Source organism: Mustela putorius, unplaced genomic scaffold (genome assembly GCF_011764305.1).
Source record: "Mustela putorius furo isolate JIRA1106 unplaced genomic scaffold, ASM1176430v1.1 tig00000407_pilon_pilon_pilon, whole genome shotgun sequence".
Classification (NCBI taxonomy): domain Eukaryota; kingdom Metazoa; phylum Chordata; class Mammalia; order Carnivora; family Mustelidae; genus Mustela; species Mustela putorius.
In genome coordinates this window covers 19,687,113-19,710,815 of record NW_025421373.1, presented here as the reverse complement: position 1 = coordinate 19,710,815, position 23,703 = coordinate 19,687,113, and the positions used below count along the sequence as shown (strand labels likewise).

Below are 23,703 nucleotides of genomic sequence, written 5' to 3'. Positions count from 1 at the left end.
AATTTTTTGTGAGAAGGTAAGCTCAATCCAGCTACTCAATCATGATCATAACTGCAAATGTCCCATGTACTATCTAGCTTCCAACACTTTTCTTTTGCTGTCTTTCCTAGTCTCCTCATCCTTGTGGGTTTGTACCTTTTCTCCCCCTCCTTTTACCATACTTTTTTAGAGGGAGAAGAAGTAAATATACATGTTCAAACTGCCAAGTTTCATAAGACACTCTCATCTATGTTACGCTGAAGTTTTGCCTGAAATTGGCTCCCTGCACACTTGCTTGCTTGCTTCCCCATCCTTACTTTCTGCCACTTGCTAACCAATAGTTTCCTAGGATCATTTCCTTAATAAATATATGTGTATTTAAATTCTCATTTCAGCTTGTGCTTCTGGGGAACCAGGCCTAAGGTATCTTATTATATGGTAGTATTTACCTCTTAAAATGTATTTATACTTTTTGACCATAGTTCCCATGATTACTCAGGTTTGATTAAATATTTCCACGATTTAAAGTCTGCCACCAATCTTTTTTCACAATGGCTTTTGTTTTAGTTCTTCTTTGGTCAGATTTTGAGGAAGGTTTATAATATGGCACAATGTGTAATATATTTCTCAAATTCTTTCAATTTTATCTGTTTTCTTTGTGCTTGAATAACAATATGTCTGAATGTGAAACATTCAGTTTCTTTCCTTCACAGTGGTCCATGTCTTTTCAAACTACTAAATGCTAAATGTTATTGGGAAGAAATCAAAAGACAGCTCAATTTTCTTCCACTTCTAAATAACTTAAAAAAAAATCTTCTTGAACAAGAAAATTCTCAAATACACAACCTAACCCTACACCTAAAGGAGCTGGAGAAAGAACAAGAAAGAAAGCCTAAACCCAGCACGTGAAGAGTAATAATAAAGATCAGAGCAGGAATCAATGAAATAGAAACCAAAAAAACAATAGAACAAATCAACAAAACTAGGAGCTGGTTCTTTTAAAGAATTAATAAGACTGATAAACCCCTGGCCAGACTTATCAAAAAGAAAAGAGAAAAGACCCAAATAAATAAAATCATGAATAAAAGAGGAGAGATCACAACCAACACCAAAGAAGTACAAACAATTATAAGAACATACTATGGGCAACTCTACGCCAACAAATTTGACAATCTGGAAGAAATGGATGCATTCCTAGAGATATATAAACTGCCACAACTGAACCAAGAAGAAATAGAAAACCTGAACAGACCCATAACCAGTAAGGAGATTGAAACAGTCATCCAAAATCTCCAAACAAACAAAAGCCCAGGGCCAGATGGCTTCTGAGGGGAATTCTACCAAGCATTTAAAGAACAACTAATTCTTATTCTCCTGAAACTGTTCCAAAAAATAGAAATGGAAGGAAAACCTCCAAACTCATTTTATGAGGCCAGCATCACCTTGATCCCAAAACCAGACAAGGATCCCATCAAAAAAGAGAATTACAGACCAATATCCTTGATGAACACAGATGCGAAAATTCTCACCAAAATACAAGCCAGTAGGATCCAACAGTACATTAAAAGGATTACTCACCACGACCAAGTGGGATTTATTCTAGGGCTGCAAGGTTGGTTCAACATCCGCAAATCAATCAATGTGATACAATACATTAATAAAAGAAAGAAGGAGAACCATATGATACTCTCAGTAGATGCTGAAAAAGCATTTGACAAAGTACAGCATCCCTCTCTGATCAAACTCTTCAAAGTGTAGGGATAGAGGGCACATACCTCAATGTTATCAAAGCCATCTATGAAAAAACCACCACAAATATCATTCTCAATGGAGAAAAACTGAAAGCGTTTCCGCTAAGGTTAGGAACACGGCAGGGATGTCCATTATCACCACTGCTATTCAACATAGTACTAGAAGTCCTAGCCTCAGCAATCAGACAACAAAAAGAAATTAAAGGCATCCAAATTGGCAAAGAAGAAGTCAAACTATCACTCTTGGCAGATGATATGATACTATATGTGGAAAACCCAAAAACTCCACTCCAAAACTGTTAGAACTTGTATAGGAATTCAGTAAAGTGTCAGAATATAAAATCAATGAACAGAAAGCAGTTGCATTTTTTTACACCAACAACAAGACAGAAGAAAGAGAAATTAAGGAGTCAATCCCATTTACAATTGCACCCAAAACCATAAGATACCTAGGAATAAACCTAAGCAAAGAGGCAAAGAATCTATACTCAGAAAACTATAAAGTACTCATGAAAAAAATTGAGGAAGTCACAAAGAAGTGGAAAAATGTTCCATGCTCATGGGTTGGAAGAACAAATATTGTGAAAATGTCTATGCTACCTAAAGCAATCTATACATTTAATGCAATCCCTATTAAAATCCCATCCATTTTTTAAAAGAAATGGAACAAAGAATCCTAAAATTTATATGGAACCAGAAAAGACCTTGAATAGCCAAAGGAATATTGAAAAAGAAAGCCAAAGTTGGTGGCATCACAATTCCGGACTTCAAGCTCTATTACAAAGCTGTCATCATCAAGACAGCATGGTACTGGCACAAAAACAGACACATAGATTAATGGAACAGAATAGAGAGCCCAGAAATAGACCCTCAACTCTATGGTCAACTAATCTTTGACAAAGCAGGAAAGAATGTCCACTGGAAAAAAGACAGCCTCTTCAACAAATGGTGTTGGGAATATTGGACAACCACATGCAGAAAAATGAAATTGGGCCATTTCCTTACACCACACATGAAAATAGACTTAAAATAGATGAAGCACCTCAATGTGAGAAAGGAATCCATCAAAATTCTTAAGGAGTACATAGGCAGCAACCTCTTTGACTTCAGCCACAGCAATTTCTTCCTAGGAACATTGCCAAAGGCAAAGGAAGCAAGGGCAAAAATGAACTATTGGGATTTCATCAAGATCAAAAGCTTTTGCACAGCAAAGGAAACAGTTAACAAAACCAAAAGACAACTGACAGAATGGGAGAAGATATTTGCAAACGACATATCAGATAAAGGGCTAGTATCCAAGATCTATAAAGAGCTTAGCAAACTCAACACCAAAGAACAAGTAATCCAATCAAGAAATGGGCAGAGGACATGAACAGACATTTCTGCAAAGAAGACATCCAGACGGCCAACAGATACATGAAAAAATGCTTCCACATCACTTGGCATCAGGAAAATACAAATCAAAACCACAATGAGATACCACCTCACACCAGTCAGAATGGCTAAAATCAACAAGTCAGGAAATGACAGATGCTGGCGAGGATGCGGAGAAAAGGGAACCCTCCTACACTGTTGGTGGGAATGCAAGCTGGTGCAGCCACTCTGGAAAACAGCATGGAGGTTCCTCAAAATGTTGAAAATAGAGCTACCCTATGACCCAGCAATTGCACTACTGGGTATTTACCCTAAAGATACAAATGTAGCGATCTGAAGGGGCACGTGCCACCCAAATGTTTATAGCAGCAATGTCCACTATAGCCAAACTATGGAAAGAACCTAGATGTCCATCAGCAGATGAGTGGATAAAGAAGAGGTGGTATACACACACACACACACACACACACAACACACACACACTGGAATACTACGCAGCCATCAAAAGAAATGAAATCTTGCCATTTGCGACGATGTGGATGGAACTAGAGGGTATTATGCTTAGCGAAATAAGTCAATTGGAGAAAGACAACTATCATATGATCTCCCTGCTGTGAGGAAGTGGAGATGCAATGTGGGGGGCTTGGGGGGTAGGAAAAGAATAAATGAAACAAGATGGGATCAGGAGGGAGGCAAACCATAAGAGACTCTTAATCTCATAAAACAAACTGAGGGTTCCTGGGGGGAGGGGGGGAGGGAGAGGGTGGTGGGGTTATGGACATTGGGGAGGGTATATGCTATGGTGAGTGCTGTGAAGTGTGTAAACTTGGTGATTCACAGACTTGTACCCCTGGGGCTAATAAAACATTATATTTTATAAAAAATTAAAAAAAATTAATAAAAACATCTTCTTGAATACCTGAAGAAATTTTTTCCTGAAAATTCAATAAAGACTAGGAAATCTTTTATTGTCTACAGTGATGTTTCAGAATTTTATTAAAATGTTATTAATATACACTGTGCCCTCCTGCATTTGGGAAGATTATCTTCTATTATGATTTAAAATTCATGTCATGTTCCATTTGCTTAGACTTTTCATTCAGGACATAGCTTGTCTCTATGTTCTGTGGTCCCTATAACTATTTTATGCTTATTATGTTTGCTGGAACCATTTAATTTCTTTTTTCCTCTGTGTTCATTGTAAAATTCTCCAGAGTTTCCTCTAGACCTATACTTCCATAGATAGCTACTGGCCATATGTGGCCATTGAATCAAAATTAATTAAAAACTTTTAATGTAAACTTTAATTCCTTGATTGTAGTAACTACATTTTAAATGTTCAGTAGTTATTGTGGCTACTCTATTGGCTAGCACAGTTATAGATCATTCCAATTATTGCAGAAAGTTCTACTGAGCAGTGCTACTCTATACTAATAATTGAGTCTCTGCTGCTTATTGTATTTATCTTCTTATATATTTATTCTTTGTTCTGTGCTGGTCAAAGTTAGTCATAGGTTAGTCCATAGTTAGTGATATTTCCATATAACCTTTATTTCTATTTTGTATTTTTAACTTATCCTTGAAGTCTTATACAAATTTGTGTCCTTATAAATTCTTTCATAAAGTATTCTGGGGGAAGGTGCAGGAGGCTTGTTTTCTACTATAAGATATTTTTTCATCTATCATTTGCATACTATATTTTTCATATTAGTTTTTTTTAATTAATTTTTTATTTTTTATAAACATATATTTTTATCCCCAGGGGTACAGGTCTGTGAATCACCACGTTTACACACTTCACAGCACTCACCAAAGCACATACCCTCCCCAATGTCCATAATCCCACCCCCCTTCTATATTAGCTTTAATCAATTTTTGCTGGAATATATTTTCCCTGGTTTTTTATACTTTGTTTTCTGCCTCTCAAGTTACTGATACTTAACACGGAGAAATTTGTCTAAACGTATTTATGCTGATTACAATGTGGCTAAATCCCCTTTCCTCCACTTCCATTCTTTTCCCTCATTTTATGAGTGACACTGCAAAGGTCAGAAAATATGGTGTGTTACTGCAAATTGGCCCATCTCTTAGTTTTGTAAGTAATTATATTGAAACAGAGACATACTTCTTCATGTACTAGTGTCACTGGCTGCTTTCACTGTGCCATAACAGAGCTGGGGAGCTGTGACAGAGATCACGTGACTTGGGATGTTTAAATATTTACTGTCTGGCACGTTACAGAAGAGGTTTGCTGACCCCTGAGGTACCGAGAAGGAAGCATCTATAGCCTGAGGGCATGGGGTGGGCTGAGGAAAGTATTGGAAGAGAATTTTCTCAGTTAGGCCTGTGTGCAGCTTCTGTTGGCCAAAGTAGGCTCTGTTCTCTCTTGCACTTTTATTAAAGGTCTTCATCTGGGTTAACTTCATAATGTCTGGGATATCTCTTTACATCCACGGATAAACTTGGGCTTCAGATCCTCCTCAATTTCTAGTTAGATTTGGGCATCTTGAACTTTTGCCATTTCTAAAGAGAGGCAGTAATACAAGAGGTTTCACCTTGTATTCAGGCATCAGTTGTTTCTACTTTAAAATTGGTGACAGGTATGTGATAGGTGGGGTTCACTCCCTTCTTCAGCACCTTTAGGACAAGGAGAACTTTTCCTGGGCTGTCCCTAAGGATACTGGGCTCAGCTTCAGTCTGCTCCTGCAACTGCCTCAAATGAGTTTTTTATGTCTGAAGGGATGGGTTTCCTATTTTTATAAAGATTTCTGTGTCACCAACTCTCCTTTGGTAATATTTTTCAGGTTTTTGTTTTCCTCAGTTTTCCCTCTGCAAGAGTACTAAGAAAGTCAATAATAGGTGCTTTCTAGAGCCCACAGCATGTTCCTTGAAAGAGCCTTTGTTTTTTCCCTTGGCTAACAACCCCTGTGTGGTGTATTTTTTTTCTTTAACTTATTTGTTGTGCATATATTAGATTATGAAATCTGGTTTTCCTCTGCCATCTAAAACTGGAAGATTGTATATTGGCTTTAGAATGCCATCAGTGAAAAGCTGACCATTTGCAAAAAACTTTTTTGTATTTACTTTCCACTTAACAAGGTGAAGGTCTGCAAGGGGAATAGCTAGGCACAAGGAGGCATATTTCTTTTGACTTTCATTTCTTTGAATAAACTAATGTATATAGTGTATACAGTTTTTATGTTTTCATTGAAAATGACCAATCAATAAAATTACACAAGAAGAATCCGTTTTTTGTTTTTAACTTTTTTGTTAAATAACTTCATTCAATTGCAAAACTACTTCAACAGTAGTTTGTATACTTACTCTGGTAAGCTGTTTATTAGTTGGGTAACCTGTTAAAACAAGTAATTAGAGATGAGTTGATGTTGAACTAGTCTTTCAAAAAATAACTATTGCCTCATCCATTTTTTAAATGAGAAGTTCAAATACCATCAAAAATATATTAAAGATATTAGTCAAGTGTTTACAGATCTCACACCACACAATTGAAATTTCCTCAGAGATATTTTCACTTTTTACAAGTCCAGCTACATTTAATAAGACCCTGCATATGGGCTGTGACTTGAAAATATATTCCTTCTTTTTAAAAAGCCTTTCAGAATCACAGTATTTTATTTTAAAGATTACACTCATTTGAGAGCGAGAGAGTGAGAGAGAGCATGAGCAGAGGTAGGGGCAAGGTGAGAAGTAGATTCCTCACTGCGCAGGGAGCCCCATACAGGACTCAATCCCAGGACCCCAAAATCACTAGATGACTAGACGCTCAACCCACTGAGCCACCCAGGCACCCCTCTTCCTTCTATTTTTTAACTTAGTACATGAGTATACTCTTCAACTTGTCTGAAGTCACTGAAGTAAGTAGCATTTCATGAAGAGTTCCTGATAATGGGGAAAAATATATGACCAGATACCTAGGACTAGATACTATTTAATAGCTGAAAATTATGGCAGAAAATATTTAGGAAAAATAAGGAATTTATTATCTCACATAATTAAAAAAATCCATGGATAAGTCTTCATTGGCTTTCTTTTTAGACTTATTTGTCCTCAGACTCCTCAAAATGGCTCAGAGCTGATACAGAATCATATCTTTAAAAGTGTGTGTGTGTATGTGTGTGTGTGTGTCTTTGTATGTGGCTTTCCACTGAAAGTAAAAAGCCACACTGGCTTTCAGGACCCCCCAGAATCTATACATCAAGTTCCCTTTATTCTCTCCAAAATCATCTCACGAGCCTTGCTCTATTGTGCACACGCTCTCTCTCTCTCTCTCTCTCCTTTTTTTCTTTTTTTGTAGTTGTTGTTTTTACATTTCAGCCACACTGGCCTCTTTTATCCTTCAAACATATGGAGTCTTTCCTACCCAGGTTTGCCTCTTCCCCCAGCACTGCACAAGGGTGGCTTCTCTCTCATCCTTCACATGTCATCTCAGGTCAGGCAATGTTCATTCCCACCCCTCCGCCATCCTAACAAACCTGCATCCTGCTACTTCCCTACTCATTTCCTTCTAAGCATTCATCACTAACTGTCCTTATTTTTAATTTTAAATATATATATTTAAATATATATACATATATATGTATATATACATATATATGTATATATATTTACATATAGTGTCTTCCTAACTAGAATGTAAGCCCTATGAGGCAAGAATCTTACTTTTAAGTTCACAGATGTGTCCCTGGTGCTTAAATAACAATGAGCACTCAATAAATATTTATAGAATAAGAAAATTACTTCCAAAATCAAGCAACACAGAAACTTTCAAAGAAGAAAGGAAAAGTATTTTTTAAACCATCCATAATTCCATTACCCAGATACAGGAACTATCATCCTTTGGTGAATGTTATTCAGTCCCTTTTCTCTGGCCATTAAAATTACATAGATACAATTTTTAAATGCAAGTATACTTTGTACTATTTTTCTTTTTTCGATTTTTATTTTTACTTGAATTTAACAACAAAGTAGGGAATTAAAAATGAGCAGGTTATTATTTATTCACAAGATATAGCTGCCCCTAAAGGAGCTTTCTAAAATTAAGAAACAAGATTATGAAAAATAAGAGTCTTGAATTGTATTTTGTAACTACATGTTCCAATTTGGGGGCAGTTTCTATAACTTTTTAATTATTTCAATGTTATTTACATTTTATTCCATAATCATAACCCTAAATTTATATATTTTATAACATTTTATTTATTTATTTGAGAGAGAACAGAGTGGGGAAGAGAGTGAGGAAATAGGCTCCCTGCTCAGCAAGACTCGGTCCCACGACTCTGGGATCATGACCTGAACCAAAGGCAGATGTTTAACTGACTGAGACATCCAGGTGCTCTGATATCTTAGTTTTATAAAAATTTAAGTGGATTAAAATCATGTTCAATTGCTTTGTTTTGCCATTAACTTCTTTATTACTGTTTTTTAAAATTTATTTGTTTATTTAAATTCTATTAGCCAACTTACAGTACATCATTAGTTTTATTTTTTATAATTAAAAAAATTAACGTATAATGTATTATTAGGCCCAAGGGTACAGCTCTGTGAATCATCAGGCTTACACACTTCCCAGCATTCACCATAGCACATACCCTCCCCAATGTCCATAACCCAACCACCCTCTCCCTACCCCCCTTCCCCCAGCAACCCTCATTTTGTTTTGTGAGATTAAGAGTCTCTTATAGTTTTTCTCCCTCCCAATCTCATCTTGTTTCATTTTTTCCTTCCCTACCCCCCAAATCCCCCACTTTGCCTCTCAAATTCCTCATATCAGGGAGATCATATGATAATTGTCTTTCTCTGATTGACTTATTTCGCTAAATATAATACCCTCTAGTTCCATCCACATCACTGCAAATGGCAAGATTTCATTTCTTTTGATGGCTGCATAGTATTCCATTGTATATATATACACCACATCTTCTTTATCTGTTCCTCTGTTGATGGACATCTAGGTTCTTTCCACAGTTTGGCTATTGTGGACATTGCTGCTTTTATTGGTTTATAATTGCTCTCTTGATTGGATTTTTGTCAGAGGAGAATTTATAAGAAGGGCTCTTGGATATTTTCTTTTTTGAGGTTTTGCAGATTTAGGAGTATTAGGCTATGCCCTTTTGCAACACCCATTCGGCTGTACATTTCATTTTAGGTCATGCTTTTGTTCTTAGCCTCTTTTAGATACTGGCACCATCTTCTGGCATTAGATCTCAGGGAGAAGTCTAAGGTATTGTCATCATTACCCTGTTTTCCTATTTTTGTGAATGTAATTCTTTATCCTTGATGTTTAACAACTCTATAGGCATATATGTTGCTGTTAGTCAGTTCTACCCTCACTCTAACATTGCTGCTACTTATTCTAGCAGACTTAGCTCAAGCCTCTGTGAAGCCTTCCTGTACTCCTCAGGTGACCAGCCCCTTCTCCTTACAACCCCCATGAAGTGTAACATGTACCTCCAGTATTGCATTTGTTACACTGACTTACCATTAATGGTTTATGGCTGTCTTACATCCAGCCCTGTGAATTCCAAGGGGACCAGCGCCTAGCTTACATCAACAAGACTGTGTAAGCAATTCAAAACAGAGTTCTTGGGACGCCTGGGTGGCTCAGTTGGTTGGACGACTGCCTTCGGCTCAGGTCATGATCCTGGAGTCCCAGGATGGAGTCCCGCATCGGACACCCAGCTCCATGGGGAGTCTGCTTCTCTCTCTGACCTTCTCCTCGTTCATGCTCTCTCTCACTGTCTCTCTCTCAAATAAATAAATAAAATCTTTAAAAAAAAAAAACAGAGTTCTTGCTGATGGAAAGTTGGAAATGTTGAATGGATAGATAGCAACTGGACTAATTACTGAGCAGTTACTAAACCGGGAAAGTGTAAATATGACACAATTCGAATACTATGATAAACTGAATGCTCTGCCTTTAACGGACATTAATCATAAGCCGGATGTAGGGGTAATAAGAAATGTCAAAGGCAAGCCTACAAGTGGGAAAGCCGAACTTCGGTGACGCAGGTGAGAACTGTCCAGTAAAGACCGGTGTCTGCTCTCCCACACCTCGGCTTCTCATCTAAGAAGACAGGCATGAACGGCCAGCCCTTCCTGCATTTCGTGATACCTGTAGCTGAAGCTCACCACCGCCACCAGCAGCAAGTGAAAATTGAGCTTTTCACGGAGTCGTCTGCAGCTGGAACTCGGCTGGGCGAGCGGCGGGGCGGAGCGGCGGGGCGGAGCGGCGGGGCGGAGCTAGCTTTGCGCAGGCCCCGTGTGGGCGGAAAGAGCCGTAAGACTGCGCCTGCGCTCTCAGTCGACCTGCTCCGCTTCCTCGGCGGGGACTGGACGGGATGGTGGTGCAATGTCAGGTAAGGGTGGGGCGCCCTCACAGGTGCATCTGACCCCTTTTCTTCCTCCCTCCACCGGTCCGGCCCTGCTCAGCCGGATCCTCATTGTTGCCACCTTAGTGGGACCGAGTCTTACTCCCGGTGCTGCGCCCACTACCACTGGTGTTGCCCCTCCGGGCTGCGGACGCTTTCACTTCTGCTGCCCGAACCAAGGTCAGGTCCTCTCCGCTAACCCCTGGTCTCCGGGGTGACGGCGTCAAAGGTTTCTAAAGGCACCCGCGTCGTCGCCCCTTGCTTCCATGATTATTCGATTTGGCAAAGACAGTTTTCAAGTTCATGCATTTAACTGAGAGTTCTTGTGAAAAAAGGTGCTTCCTATATGCATTTGCAAACCCTCGATTATTTGCAAACCTGTGATTATTTCGTAGAGAATAATTTGCACACTGGGACAGGTGGGTTATTTAATTGGCCAGATTTCTTAGATACCAGGCTGACGGTATAGGTTTGTCCCAGGAAATACCAGTTTAACCTGTGTGTCAAACCCACCAGCCTTTACAAACGTGAGGGTATGTTGCATAACTTAATCCTTGGCAGCTAGGTTCGATGTAATGTGGACTGAATCAAGGGTCATATGATAACCGTGAGAGACGAGTCTCAGTTTTCTAGTTTTTTACTTTATTTGTGTAATTTATCTCTTGACTGAGACATCAGTTTACTGCTTAAGTGTTTATAAAAGGTGCTGTAATTTATGTCAAATGAAGAACGACTTAACCTCATGGTTAACTTGTAATTAACTTGTAATTATACTAACTTTTTGGGGGGTGATTTAATGATCTCTAACTCATAAAATTTGTCTTTGGTTAAAATAATTGGAAAGAAAGCAAGCCCACCGAGACAGAAAAGGACTATTACTGTTACGTTAAAGGCATTTCTTCTCCTTTGCAGGTTGAAGTGTTGTATTTTGCCAAAAGTGCTGAGATAACAGGAATTCGCTCAGAGACCATTTCTGTGCCACAAGAAATAAGAGCGTTGCAGCTGTGGAATGAGATAGAAGGCCGACATCCTGGGTAGTTAAACCTTTGTAGAATACATATGATTAATACTTTTTAACATTGAAAAATATGTAAATAATTAGAGAAAAACACTAATTTTTATCCGTGCTTAATGTCAAAAAAGTCAGGTGTATTTTTTTTTGCAATTACTAATAAATTCTAGTATCTAAAAATGCATGATTTCTTAAAGCTAAAGATATTTTACTAAAAAAAAAAAAGTATAATGAACTGGAATACTGCCAAAGGGCCATGAATATACTTGCTTTTATAATTTATGAAATACTGAAAATGTGGGTTCTGCATTTAATAACATTAAATAGAATTGTTACAAATTCAGTCAAAAACTTGTGTTTTATATTTTTTGTCTTTTCCTTTCTTTAGAGAACTCAAAGTAGAAATTTCTAAGATAAAAAGAAAAGTGAAAGCTCAGAAATCTTAGCTGCTGCTGAATCGAGTTTTCATATTTGATTTTTTTTTCTGGTTCTTGAAAATCTAATTTACTGCTCTTACTCCTACCTCAAGTCCTTTCTGCAACAAAGTATGAATATGGCTTATTTGAAGGAGTTCCAAGCTTGATCTCACGATCCCAAGATCAGGACCTGAGTAGAAATCAAAAGTTGGGTGCTTAACTGGCCAAGCCACCCAGGTGCCCCTTTAAGCCGCTCTTAAAGTGCCAAAGTGCCCTGATAATCAATGAAATGAGGTGGAGCCTCTGTCATGCTTTATCTTTAGCCTTATACCTGTTGGGAGACACTTGGTCTTAAATGTTGTGTAGTCTTCTTCTTTTTTTTTTTTCTTCTATTTTTGAGAAGGGGGAGATGATTGTTTAAATCCCTGAGACAACACTCATTAAAGAGTTGTTAGCAGTTTACTGTGTTCATTGTGGTGAATAAGTATGTTCTTCAAGGGATATGTACTTTCTCCGCAGAATATGAATTGGTTTAATTAGTAACTTTACAGGTGGTGCTTCATGAAGTAATATTTATTTATTTATTTATTTATTTTTAAAGATTTTATTTATTTATTTGACAGACAGAGATCACAAGTAGGCAGAGAGGCAGGCAGAGAGAGAGAGAGAGAGAGAAGCAGGCTTCCTGCTGAGCAGAGAGCCCGATGCGGGGCTCGATCCCAGGACCCTGAGATCATGACCCAAGCCGAAGGCAGCAGCCCAAACCACTGAGCCACCCAGGCGCCCCATGAAGTAATATTTAATGTGGTATTTTTAGTTGCAGCTGAGGAGATTGGAGGTCTACTACAACACTGATACTTCTAATTATACTTTTTTCCCTTCAGATTGGCTGATGTCAGGAATCAGGTGATATTTGCTGTCCGTCAAGAATATGTCGAGCTTGGAGATCAACTCCTCCAGCTTCAATCAGGAGACGAAATTGCCATCATCCCCCCCATTAGTGGAGGGTAGTGCTTGTGAGCCACTTGGGTGTGTGGGACATGTTTTTCTTAACCAGTTTTGTGGAAGAGGATTACATAGATGATAACTTGTATAAGATTTGCTTTAAGTATATACTTATACTTGTAAATCTGTCTGCACCAGTAGAGTTCGTGCTGTAGACGGACTTATATGTGTCTTTGTATCATCTCTACATCTGTTCTCTTGTAAGCAGTTCAATTTTATGTCAGTTTGACATGTTCATTCTCTCCACTTAAAATGGTTTATTGAAATTTTATTATGTGTCAGGCATAGTGCTGGATGCTGGAGTATTAATATTCCTATTGTGCGGGAAGGAAAACTGAAATTCAGAGAAGTTAAAAACTTGTCTATGATCACATAGCTAGTAAGTGGCGGAGCCAACATTTGAATTCAGATTATTGGATTCTCTGTACTTTTTCACAAATTCGTTTATTAATACAGGGTAATAGCTCTCCTTGGTACAGAGGAATGTCAAAAAATTGCATAGTCAGGAAGTAAAAAGATCACTGTGCCTAACAAGAAAGCTTATCATTTTCCAGGTGTAAAGAAACAGCTTTATTACGATAGCTGTGTTGCAGGTGGCCCTAGGACCCAATGCAGCTTCCCAAAAAACACAGTCTTTATCTAAGTAGGATGATGCATAAGAATATCTCTTAGTATAGTCTGGAGAGACAGAATGAGACTTAATTTATTGTCAACTGAAGAGCAAATAGTGTAGAAATGAAAGATCATCCCTAATTAAAAATTTTTCTTATGTTAGGAATGAAGGAAAACTTTCTTACTGTGATATGGGCTTTTCTCCAAAGTCAACAGTAAATACAATACCCAATGGTAAAACCTTGGTTTCATAAAGCAAAGGAACATACTAAGGATGCCAATTTATTTTTTTCACCTATTTTTTTTCTCCACTCTGCTGGAGGGCAGTGCCCCCAAAAGTGAAGAATATATATTGCAAAGCAAATTGCCCATCAAACTAATAAAGACTGGATCTTTCTTAGTTCTACTATTTGGAAATAATAGAATTTTTTGTTAGATATGTGTTAGATATGTGTCTCAGTTTCACTGGGAAACTGGTCACCATAATTTTAGAAAAAATGCCAATTTTTTTGTGTTTGGAATTTATTCAGAAACTAGTGTGCTGCGTTAAGGTGTTTCTGTGTGTGTGTGTGTGAAAGAGAGAGGATTAAAGGTGTTCTTTGGAAAGATTAGGAAGATTACTTAAACAGCATTATGTATCATTTGAAGGTGTTTGGGTTTGTATCATGTGGTTTTAGAAGCCATGTCATTATAGAATCAAGTTGTAGGAATTTGGTATGGTTCCAAGTTCACAGAGCATAGACCATGTTTGGGTTACCTGTAAGTTCTTCTAACAATCTCAGGTGGCATGTACGGAAGGTTGAAACATCTTAGAATCCAGTGGAATGTGATTATTTGTGCTTTTCTTTTCAGTAGCTGGAAGAATAGGGAAAAGAGTGTTGGATTTCGTGAGATTCCCTGATTGGAATCACCTTGAATGAGTCCTTAACTCCTCTGAGCCTTCTTTCCCAATGTAAATAAAATCCCTCGGGATTTATGATTCTATCCAGACAACTCCTCCTGCAAAGTCTGACTTGCATGCCCATTCTCAGTCCCTCTGTTCTTTCCTTTGAACCCTGGATTCCGGCCTCCCCTTAGGTTCTGGAGAACACCCTGGCCTTTCTTGTTCTAGAGGCTTTGCGTTTGCCGTTCCTTCCAGTCTCCGCCTGGGGGTCTGTTCCCTTGTTTCTTTCCAGGACTGCTTGCTTATGTTTCAGGTTTCACTTCTAAATCCTGCCTCTTGAGAAAGAAGAGCATTCCCTGATGCTCTTACACAGCCGCACTTCCCCAGCACCCATGCTCTGTCTCAGAACCCTGTTTATTTTTGTGTTACTCCCATATATAATTTTTCTTTATTGCTTTGTTTCTCTATTCCTGTGTAGGTGCCTCGAGGGCAGGAGCCGGGTTTTTTGTTCCCTGGTCCTTGTCTAATGTACGAGGTTGGTCTCTTAGTGAGTATGTAATAGATGCTTGATGAATGAAATGAGAAGTGAGTGGCAGAGGGCTTTGTACGACATCTGGTGATAGGCACGCAGTTCATTTCCTTATTTCCTCAGTTACTTAACTGGATTATTTCTGGTTATGAAATGAGCCCAGTTCCTGTGGATTCAGCATTGCTTCTGTTCTTCCTGTCTTCTTTTTGGATGAGGAAAAAGCCAGCTTAGGTGTGGTACACGGACATATAGTGGTTAGAGGTAACATATGTGTGGATGGAGGTGTCGATGTCTGACCTATACCATGAAGGAAGATAAGAGCAGCAATTCCAGAATTTGGAATAGAGTGGCATATGAGATAGATTACATTTTAAGTGATCACGTTAATGGTAAATTCCTTTTTATATCCTGCTTGATTGATTAGGGACATTTATAAACATGCTGAGTTTTGCTAAAATTTTACACCGTATTTTTATCATTCTATCACATCTAGCATATGAAAAATATTTGTTGAAAAACTGTAAGTGGGTGTTTTGCCTCTCGTACCCATGTTAAGGTTTATTACTCTCTTCTAGGGAAGATCTGAATGAAGTTGAAGAGAACTCTAAAGATATAATAAAATTCACTTCTGAGAAGCTGTCCATAGATGAAGTCTCACAGTTGGTGATTTCTCCACTCTGTGGTGCAGTATCCCTCTTTGTAGGTGAGTTGTCATTTTCACAGTTTTTGTTAGGCTGCGTAAGATGAGAAATTAGCAAGTGTTTCCCATGTTCAGGGTTAATAGAGGATTTTAAGGTCCTAAGAGCCGTAAGCCAAGATTAGCCATGGTGGTGGGTAGAAATTTTTTTGGTTCTTCTTTTGTTTTAGTAATTTTCAGATTAACCTATGTTAAAGGCATTAAAGGAGTAGGATAAAAGTCATTATTAATAGGGAGAATTCTGTATTTTCCAAATATTGAGGGGGAAAAAATGGTGATGATACTAACTTCATGATAATCCTTGGAACATGTTTCCCATCTTGGTTTGTCCTATAAGTATTTTTAGTCATGCTTGCCTCGTCAGTGTCATTTTATTTATCTTTTTGATAATTCTTTTTTCTTTTTTTTTTCCCCCAAAGATTTTATTTATTTATTTGACAGAGCTCACAAGCAAGGGGAGTGGTAGGCAGAGTGGGGGAGGGAGAAGCAGGCTCACCACTGAGCAGAGAGCCCAATGTGGGGCTCAGTCTCAAGACCCAAGGATCATGATCTGAGCTGAAGGCAGACTTAACATCCAGACGTCTCTATTTTTTGTTTTTCTAACCAAGTCCTTGTTTTTAGAAAATTTGAAAGCATTTTTTAGACAAATTGGTATATGCTGCCTGTCTACTAAAAGATAATCCTCTTTTCTATTAATGTGTTATTTCTCTTGTAAGGAAAAACCTTATTTTAATATTATTCTTTTTTTTCTCTTTTCTTTTAGGGACCACAAGAAATAACTTTGAAGGGAAAAAAGTCATTAGCTTAGAATATGAAGCATATCTCCCAATGGCAGAAAATGAAATCCGAAAGATCTGTAGCGACATTAGGCAGAAATGGCCAGTCAAACACATAGCAGTGTTTCATAGACTTGGGTATGATTTCCTTTAGCAATTTAAAAGTTAATTGCAGTTGTTTTCCATCTTTGTACCAATTCTGATTCTGGAATCTTCCATAGGAATCCTGTGTTACCATGAGAAGAAGGTTTGTGTATGATTCTGGCAGACAGAGTGGAGACACTCTGGGTGTTACATTGTAACATTTGGAGAGTGGCTGATGCCGTAACAAAGTCCAATGTGCCAAAACTGGAAGGCCCAGCACAGATGGCCTGTGCTAATGTGTGCTAAAGTCCTTAAGGCCTTTTAAGAATTGTTTCATAGTTTGCACTCAGTTTGTATGACAAGTCTGTTAATAGATTTTTTTTTTATGTAAATGCCTTTGAAGGTCACTAAATTAGTTTGCCTTTTCATACCACTTAGAAGAGTGGAGTTCCACGCTTTAAATAGAACCTAGCAATAGGGACTCCATTCTGTGATATTCCATTAGTTATTTTATTATTAACAATTATAATTTTATTAATAATTTTGTCCATTCTGTATTTATTTCTGTTTAATATTTTAAACTCTACATTATACTCATGCAGTAAGTTTGTGTCTCTAGGCATTACCTGGCACTGTACCTTATCCAAACCAGAAACAGTGAAAGGTCTTTTTCTCAGTGCCCTTCAGACAGGTTTAATGGATCGATACTAACAAATTAGCCCAGTCTCAGCATCCCCTCTGCTGAATGCAGTTGGGATCAATTACTGTTTTTTTAACTAATGTGGAGGTTTATGAAAAACAGAACTGGATGTTTAGTTGTAAGAATGCTTTACTGGAATTTTTTTTCCATCTGTTTAGTAGCTTCTTTAACTAGATTCAGAAGAAATGGCATTTTTTTTCTTTCATTTTGTCAAAGCTCAGTTCCAGTGTCAGAAGCAAGCATTATCATCGCTGTGTCCTCAGCCCATAGGGCTGAATCCCTCCAAGCTGTGAGCTATGCCATCGATACTTTAAAAGCCAAGGTGCCCATATGGAAAAAGGTAAGAAAATATCTATTTTTGCCATTTGGACATGATTTTTCTTACAGATTTTTAAAAAGCTAATGAGATGTCATAAAGAGCCTCTATTCATGGGTCTTCCCTGGCTCTTTAGAGTCATGCGTTCTTTATCTGTGAACTAGGGTGTTTATGTAGTGTTTCCTTCTGAAGGTTTGTTAAACATGAAAAGGACATGCTCCAAAGAATGCGTGGCTCAGATTAGGCCTCAGTAGATGGTAACAGCTAGAATTCCTAGTTGGGACTGCTCCATTGGTTCGTATATGAATTCATTTTCTTTGGATTAGAATTCCCTTGAATTTCTTTTGGAGAGTGGGAATAATGCATGGCTATTTAGGCAATAGCTAAAATAGATTTCTGAAGGCAAAAGAGCAAAGAACTCTAGAATTTCTTCTTAGGAAAATGAAAGGGTGGGGTATTGCCTCTTTGGAGAAAATGCATAGTGAGTAGATTTTTAAAATAGAGTTAGGAAATTCTAGCTCATTTTATGTCAACATATCAAACCAATCAAGAAGAGTAAACGTCTGGTCAAAAAAGACATTCTGAAGGGATGAAAAGACCCAAGTCCCTAATTTCTTCCCTGGTGTAGTAACAACAGTGGGATTATTCTGAATTCTCAAACTTGTAATTGCAGTTAAGAGTCTAGAAATGCCTGCAGCATTTTGGCTGGTAGCAAAGCTGAGGAATGAATTAACTGCTCAGATCAGAAAGCCAGACCAGAGGACCAGAGGGTGAGTCTTTCCTAGGAGCCTACCATCTCAGATAGTTGTGGAGATGAGCAAATGGGTCTCTGACACAGGGCCTATGAAATTCAGTACCATATTTTCTGAATAAAAACTGAAACCCGTTCTTATAAGGGGATGCTAGTGAAGCTCAGATAGATGGTGGCTTTGCTATGAACAAAGCTGCCACAATTTTGATGGACTACCTGAGCTTGTTTCCTGAATAGAGTGAGGTAGGAAGAGCATTCTACACTGAATTGTGAGCCTGGGTGGCAGAGATAGTTTTCTTTACAAGGGAGAAGGAAGGGACAGCCCGCTGATAGAAGGTAAATGAGAGGGTAGGCCCCCAGAATAAGAGAGTGGGCAGGAGTTGGGGCATCCTGTCCTTTTATACCTTACCTTGAGGACTAACTGAGCTTTCTATTTGCTTTTCTGTCTGTGGAGGGTGAGAAGGGTATACAGGTATTCAGAGGAAAGTCAGATTTGGATTTCTGTCCCTTAGGAATAGAATTTGGCAGGAGAGTGAGAATAGTGATACATTCTTGTTCCACTCCCTTCCAAGAAGTACCTAAATTCTTGTGGGGTTCTAGTCCCACCTGTGCTGTGATGTCATTGGTGATCTAGGCAACAGGTAGGCAGGTAGGTGGGGCACACACTCACAGTCGTCAATAAAGTGCAGCCCAATCTACTTAGAAACTAACGTGGGTGGTCACTTAATTTCACCCCTAATGCAAATACCCCTTTTGCCTACAGAAAAGCATTTAGAAATGTTGAAGTAGTAGATATGTTTGGAAAGAAAAAAAAATGTTTAAAACCAACCATCTTTCATTTTCCCTGCATGATCTGCTCAGGTGGTCTCCTGACGTGGCCCCAAATGGAATTGTTAATTCCATTTTGTGGTTGCACCTTGTCTTGTTAGGTTTTCTTGTGTATTGTTGTGTAAGGACTTGTGTTAGGACACCCACTGGATTGGGAGTCCTTAAATGTAGGGAACATGTTTATTCATTTTTCTACACTTAGTGCCTTATGCAAATGTTTGTTGGATTGTTAGAAGAGTAGCAGATTTAAATAGATGTAATTTTTATTTCCCTGAATTATTCATATGTAGTTTAATTTATTAAGCCACTCTGTTTTGTATATCTGTTGTGGTTCTTTTTTTCAGGAAATGTATGAAGAATCATCATCATCCTGGAAAAAAAACAAAGAATGCTTTTGGGCAACTGGTGATTAAGTCACACATTTTTTTTAAGAGTACTAAAATTAAATTTGGTAAACCTCTGTCTTTAAACACATTTTTATTTTTTTCTCCAGAAGCTAAGACAGTTTAATGAAGTACAGACTCTCATGTCATACCAGTAACATGTGACAAAAGGGAGACAAAAAATAAGTGGGTGTTCAGGATGAGGGCTTAGGAGGAACCAGAGATAGAGGAAAGGTGGGAGAGTCATTGAAAGGTGAGGAAAGATGCCTGTGGTAGACATACTGTTCCATGAAGTAGGAAGTTCAGTTTACTTATGTTTTAGTATTTTTCAATGAGAACTAAAAAGAAAAGGATTTTGTTTTCTTTGGCAGTAATAGTAGATGGTCAGTGAGTGATTTTATGTGATTTTATGGATGGCTTTGTCCTTTGGTTATGATATTAGAGTCACAATATATTTCAGTTTGTTTTGAGAAATAGTGGTCAAGAAGCCAGTACTTTGAGTCTTGATCTTCAATCCCTGAATGAACCTACTGGAGAATTTAAAAAAGAGTTCCTGAATGTCTGACTCCAGCTGTTCCTGTGTTTTCCACTGCTACATCTGTCAACCATGCCAGCTCTCCATTTCTCTTGGACTGCTGCTGTGGCCTGCTGACAGTCCCCTGACAGTCCCCTGCTGCCATTCTTCTGCCTCCCACTGAGTCAGTCCCTCAGAAGCTCCTGAGAGCCAATCCCGTTCTAGAACCCCACAGCCCTCACTGTGGCCTATAGTCTGTGATTGGACACCTGCCTGCCCCTCACTCGCCCCACCCCCGCCCTGCCCCCGCTTTTGCTGTGGCTTATTTTGTCGCAGGGCCCTTACTCGTTCCTTTTTCTAGAATGCTCTTCCTCCAGGTATTCCCACAGTGTGCTTCCTCATTTATTTCAATCCCTGGTTACATGTTACCTCCTCAGAGAACCTTCTCTGACTATCCTATTTCAAACTAGAGTCCTGTTCCTTTACTCTCCCTTCCATCTTATGGCCCTCAGTGCTACCTGATGGACTATATCTCGTGGTTTTCTCCATCACTAGACCCTAGACTTGTTGAGGACAGGGAGTCCTGTCAAATTCCTGAGCCCTCCCATGCACTGAGAAGTGCTGTTGGTGTTAAGTATTATGCCCTAGATTAAACACACTGGACATATGTGTAGCTGTCGCACTTAGAGTTGTGTGAGGGTGTCTGGCTGAATGCATGAGTGGGTTTCCCCTCCTCCCCTGCTCCCATACTGTGACATCCAGCATAGTCCCTTCTCTGCATGGAGGTTGTGAGAGGTCTCTGAAGGTGGGAGTGGTCTGTGATGCAGTTAGTAGCTGACCCGCCAGAGGGCAGTAGAGCCAGGGCTGCAATAAGAGCAGCTTGAGTCCGATGTTTATAGTCTGTTCCTTTTCTTTTGCATAGAACCGCAATTTCAACTTAGCCTTTTAAGTTAGGAGTGGTTCTTAGATGACAGCTTTTAATAGGTACCTGAGTTTAAAATATTGAGGGATTATGATAGGATGAGGATGGAATTTTTTAAAATGCTGTTTATAGTTTTTAAAAAGTGACATAGAGTAAGTAAAAGGAATTACTTTAAAAAAAATGAGTAAATATACAATTTTCCAATTTGGGACAAATTGGTAGCCTTAATATTTAGATCTGTTCTGTGATAAAACTAATGTTCTTTTTCTTCATAGTTCTATTTTAATGTACGATGCATACCCACTCACGGGTGGTGGTTCCCCGGTAAGCGGCCCTGACAGCTTGGCTCACCAGAGCTGAGATGGGCAGAGTTAAGGGGAAGGCGTTTGACAGATCACCCGATCTGGGATGGGAGACATTTGTGCATCGATGTAGATGGAAGCACGTGCCACCCAAGCTTTGCATTCATGTGCCATCTGTGCAGTGAGGGCCAGTTGGTAAGCTTGCTCTGTATCTTTCGTAACACGTCATAACTTCAGCATATTTAATCCTTAAAATAATTAAACCCTCCTGCTTACTCAAACCTAAACAACAACAGCAAACAAAAGAAACCTTCACATGACTCCTTTGGCAAGTTGCAACAGTTTGCCCAACCTTTTTTTCCCTCTCTATTCCAAGCAACATTTTATTTCAAGAGAGAAGTTGTACTTCAGAGCAGGGCTTCTCTCAAACTTTAGTGTGTAATATAATGGGAGTCATCTCGGGATCCTGTTAAACTTCCCACTGGCATTCGGTAGTTCTGGATGGCACCAGAGATACGCATTTTGTAACAGGCTCTGGTGATGCAACGCTGCCTATCTGTGGACACACGTTTAGAGGCAAAGTTTTACACCTAGTCCCTAAACCATGAAGGTACTTTAAAGGTTCTTACAGAACATCCTTTGGTCATTGCTAGTAACTTAAGAGATTAGATAACAGCTTCACTCTTTGCTTACTTTGCTTCAGAACTGATTCAAGACTCCATGGGGGTGTGCAAGATAAATACAGTGGAAATATACAAGCCGCAAAATTAAAAGTCCAAAGTAAGATCACTTTATTTTCAGAACAATTTTAATTATAATTCAGTAATGTGGTATGAAGATTGGTTTACAGTTAAATAACATTTTTCTTGATTCTCATACTTAAAGAGTTTTTCTCATACTAATGTTGATCTTTCAATTTGATTTCTCAGAAATGAATTATATAATTTGAACATGCATACATTTTTATATTTTTGGTGGGGAGAAAAAAGGCAAAACCAGTTAATAAAAAAAAAATTAACTGTACTTATCACATCTTAAAGATTCATACTTTACAGGAAGGAAAATATCAAAGACAACTTCTCTTTAAAAAATACATAATTCTAACGTAGCTGTGCAGTATATACATTTTTATTTTGACTTTATCTGCCAAAATCCAGTACAGATGAAACCATCATTTTATATTTACATATGGCTATATTTTCATTATTTAAGGTTCAAAGATGGAGTTAACATTTTTATTTCAAATTTTACCCTCATGTTTATCTTTTACCTCTGGATGTTTAGTCTTTCAAATTGTTTAAAATGTGTATGGTTAATGTACATGAAGGGCATAATCCTGCAAAGTTATGAAAGGGGATATTTTCTGTGTGCAAACTGAAATAGCAAAGATGGGCCAGGGTGCTCAGTTTGAGGGATCCCCTTTCTGTTTAACGTCTTAATTGATGAGATTTTTTTAATATATTAACTTATAGCTGTATATCAGAATAGATAAATACATTATGAAATTACACTTTTTATAATAGCTTTTAGTATAATCACTTGTGTGATTATGATAAATTGGTTTTAGTTTTCTTTTCACAGTTAATAACTTCTGTTTTATAAGAAGAACTGCACCAGCTAGGAAAAATTTCTTTCCAGTTGAGAGTTCTCCTTTTGCTCCTAAAATGAATGATGTACAATTTCAAGTCTCAAGGCAGCTTCCTCACAAACTACTATTTTATAAATGGCTTGTGGGAGCTGTGCATGAAGCAACTGTTTTTAATCACATTCTATAGATCTTAATCTATATACCATTTATGAAATGGAAACTTTAAGATGGTAACTTATAAGCCCCATATTATACTTTTAAAACAAAAGTAGGGCTGAATAGGAATACATAACTTTTTTTCATGCAATGGGCTTTTTCTTTTTCTTTAATTTCTTGGATAAATACTCGCCTTTGCTTAAAAGTGCTTGAGAAATACGCAGTAGAGCCACCACCTCAAGTTTTGATCTGATAACAGAAGTTGTGTATTTAGGCCACTTGCTCTTGGTGTAGTGGGGTTCTCAGTGGGGGGGATTCTGCTTCCTAGAAGGTGTGATCCAATGTCTGGAGGTATTTTTTGATTGTCACAATGTCTGGTGGATACCAGGGCTGCAGAAGGTCCTACAACACCCAGGACTGTCTCCTGCAAGAATGGATTACCCAGCCCCTCGCATCAGTAGCACCCAGGCTGAGAAACCTTGCCCTAAGGTAATAAATGGTACAGAGACAAGTGGCTAAGTTTTTAGTTTGGAGTAACCCAGCTACTTCATGGAGACAATGCTGACAAGGTAGATTACCTAAGCCATGGCTTGGCCAAAGCTCTCAAACTCGCCATGGGTATGTGACCTCAGGTTAGTGCTTCTGTGAGAAAAGTGGGGCAGAGTGAAATGGAAGGAATGACCTGCTAGAAGTCTTTGTGTAGCACCCTGAAGAACTAGCATGTATGTGTCCAGTAG

At 38.4% G+C, this 23,703-nt stretch overlaps 1 protein-coding gene across 2 annotated transcripts; it reads left to right on the top strand.

Annotated features, from left to right (window-relative positions):
• Window positions 1-11,404: 11,404 nt before the first annotated feature.
• MOCS2 (molybdenum cofactor synthesis 2) lies at window positions 11,405-19,571 on the top strand. Of its 2 annotated transcripts, XR_198385.3 has the most exons (7): window positions 11,405-11,526; window positions 12,805-12,949; window positions 15,525-15,652; window positions 16,410-16,560; window positions 17,423-17,546; window positions 18,196-18,292; window positions 19,446-19,571. XR_198385.3 is itself a non-coding variant. In XM_004737899.3 (6 exons), the coding sequence occupies exons 2-6, from the start codon at window positions 12,852-12,854 to the stop codon at window positions 19,512-19,514; spliced, it is 570 nt and encodes a 189-aa protein (XP_004737956.1). In that variant the 5' UTR covers window positions 11,405-11,526; window positions 12,805-12,851; the 3' UTR covers window positions 19,515-19,571. The 2 variants fall into 2 exon arrangements, 1 of the variants encoding a protein (XP_004737956.1); XM_004737899.3 differs by lacking the exon at window positions 18,196-18,292.
• Window positions 19,572-23,703: the final 4,132 nt, after the last annotated feature.